The following is a 2,526-nucleotide window of genomic DNA, read 5'->3' on the forward strand; positions in this document are numbered from 1 at the left end:
ACGATTTAGTTGCACCGCTCTCGTAGACCCCATTAATTTCCAGAAAGTCTTCGACCGCTGGGTGCCCCACAAAATGACACCAGGTTCGACCTTTATTGTCCGGACTCTGTATCTCCTCCCCCGCGTTAAAAATGTCTTCCTCGAAGGGTAAGATCGTGAACATGGCATCTAGAAGCTGCTTCAACTCGGTAAAATCCCGCTTGCCTCGGTGCTTGTAAGCCCAAACGGACGGCGCAACGTAGTGAACCTTCTTTATGCGTTTGCCACCGCTCTTCTGCTCACTCGCTTGCAGTGCCTTCAACACTCGAAAAGTGAATCCTTTTGAGTCAATTGTAAGGATCAACTCGGGTTGGTAATTCTCGATATCACGCAGCGTATCGTGAATCCGTCGCTGCGTCAGTTACATCAATCTTAGTGCTTTACATTTCCCCGTACAACCTCCATGATGACTAACCTGGAACCGCCAAATGTGCGGCACCACTTCTAGTAGTCCCATAACCGACAGCTCTTGCATCGGGAAGAGCGATTCAAATGCACCAGCTTTAGACATCAGTGGTCTACATTATCCACAGCACAGTATCGCTACAGTTAGCGACGCCATAAAAATAAAAAATACTTTTAGCGTATCGTACCCTCCGATTCCTCGGATTTCAAGACTTCGAGGCGGTTGATGTCTCTGTAACGCACGAATAACTTTGGCGCCGATAGCATCACCCGATGCTTCTCCAGCGACCACATAGAGCCTAACAGGTGCAAGATTGCTACCAGTTGAGAAGCCGCACACAGACAACCGCTGCCTGCGGAAGACTCGAACAGGGAGACATCGCCACATCCTCCACGCGCTTCTTGTAAAACCAGCCGGTTTTTCAATTAACTTGAATTCAGCATGGTGTGCCATTGGGTTAAAAACAATTAGTGTTTTCTGCGTTAACTACTATAATACAATTAATTACGTAGTATTTTACAGTGATAACTAAAAACAAATTATAAAACAAAAAAATGGGAACAAAACAACTGAGAGATCTGATTGGTCGGGATGGCATTCAGACAAAAAAAAACCCATCAAAATTTTAATGGTTTTTTTTCGTCTGAATGCCATCCAAGCATATTTTATAACGACCCAAATTTGACTATTTTGAGTTGGATGGCATTCTGACGAAAAAAAAACATTAAAATTTTGATGGGTTTTTTCGTCTGAATGCCATTCAACGCATATGTTATAACATTACCAAATTGACTCTACCGGTCGCGACGCTGTCAGACGCCATGATGACCTCCATCAAAGCTGACGCGAAGGCCTATTTGCAAAGGAGTTGACGCTTTCGTGGGAGCCCTGACATTGCTGCCCTCGCAAAAAATAAATGCTTATCATTCTGCAGGCGCACATCGCCGGATGCTGCTCTATTGACTCTCGACAAACGCTCGTTGCATCTCCTGTCTCTACCTCGTCTCTATGCGTGAACGTCGCTCGCATCCAATTCGAGGAACGTCCACACCTCGAAACATTATCCTTCGCACCTACTCCTTGAGCTCAGCCTTCTTCTCGTTAATGACCTTGAGCACAACGGGGTTTGTCACCTGCTTCACCTCCTCCAGGAACACAGCACGGCGTGAGCTCAGCTCCTTCTTGGTCTCCGCTGACAGGTTCTCCAGCTTCTGCGCCTTCAGCAGAGCCTGCAAACACAGCAAGAACTTCTTCTTACGCAGCGCAATATCGAACGCAGCAAGGTGCGTCTTCACGTCCTCCGAGGCATAACGTTGTAGAATCGACACGAAGCGCCAGGCCTCTTCAAGAGCAGGCTTCGCAGCGAGCTTCTCGCCGAACGGATCGTCGTCCTTGGGGCGCGTAGGGCCCGGGTTTGCCTTGGCCTTGCCATTCTTGGTGGCCTCACGCTCCTTGTCCTCGACCTCCTTGTGCAGCTTCGCATTGAGCTCTTCCTCCTCTTTCCTTTTGAACTCCGCCTTACGCGCCTTGGCCAATGCACGCTTCGCCTTCTTCTTCTCAGCAGCCGACATGTTGGCGTTGGCTGCAGCGATCTTGGCCTCCTCCTCGACCTTCTCTGCTTCCTTCTCCGCCAGAGCAACGTAACTAGCGATGGCGCCATGGGCAGCCTCCACGAAGAACGGGCGGCCGTAGATCTCGTCACACAGACGCAGCATCTGAATGTACGCACGCAGCGTCATCTTGCGGATGCAGTACGTGTGGAAGTCGAACTGGTCCTCCACGAAGTCGTTGAAGTGTTTCTCCACGGCGAAGAAGCGCTTCAGGGCCAGGCCGTACTTCTTCTGACGCAGTTGGCTCTTGCCACACTCGATCTCGTACCACATGCACTGCATATCGTACAAATTCTGCTGCGGGTCACCTTCATGACGAGTGAAGAGCGCAATGGTAGCGTCGGCCTCCTCCACGCGGTCCGCATGCAGCAGATACTCTGTCGCCTTGTTGTTGATGTATCGGTCAGCCAGATCAAGCTTGCGGCCTTCAACCATCACGTCAGCGGCCTTGTTGAGGTCGCCCATGTGCTT

General features: G+C 50.1%; 2 protein-coding genes across 2 annotated transcripts in view; both read right to left on the reverse strand.

Annotated features, from left to right (window-relative positions):
• Positions 1–838, reverse strand: part of PPTG_01267 (hypothetical protein) — a gene marked incomplete at its 3' end in the record, with an annotated part of 2,500 nt that extends 1,662 nt beyond the window's left edge. Inside the window, exons 1-3 of the mRNA XM_008894504.1 lie at positions 633–838; positions 455–557; positions 16–391 (exon numbers count right to left, since the gene is read on the reverse strand). Coding sequence (XP_008892752.1) covers positions 16–391; positions 455–557; positions 633–832 — 679 coding nt within the window. The 5' untranslated portion in view covers positions 833–838. The remainder of the gene's footprint in view (positions 1–15; positions 392–454; positions 558–632) is intronic.
• Positions 839–1,518: 680 nt separating this feature from the next.
• The window catches only part of PPTG_01268 (hypothetical protein), a gene marked incomplete at both ends in the record, with an annotated part of 3,658 nt that continues 2,650 nt past the window's right edge, over positions 1,519–2,526 (reverse strand). The window contains one exon of the mRNA XM_008894505.1: positions 1,519–2,523. Coding sequence (XP_008892753.1) covers positions 1,519–2,523 — 1,005 coding nt within the window. The remainder of the gene's footprint in view (positions 2,524–2,526) is intronic.

Source organism: Phytophthora parasitica, assembly GCF_000247585.1.
Source record: "Phytophthora parasitica INRA-310 unplaced genomic scaffold supercont2.3, whole genome shotgun sequence".
In the NCBI taxonomy this organism is placed as follows: Eukaryota; Oomycota; class Peronosporomycetes; order Peronosporales; family Peronosporaceae; genus Phytophthora; species Phytophthora nicotianae.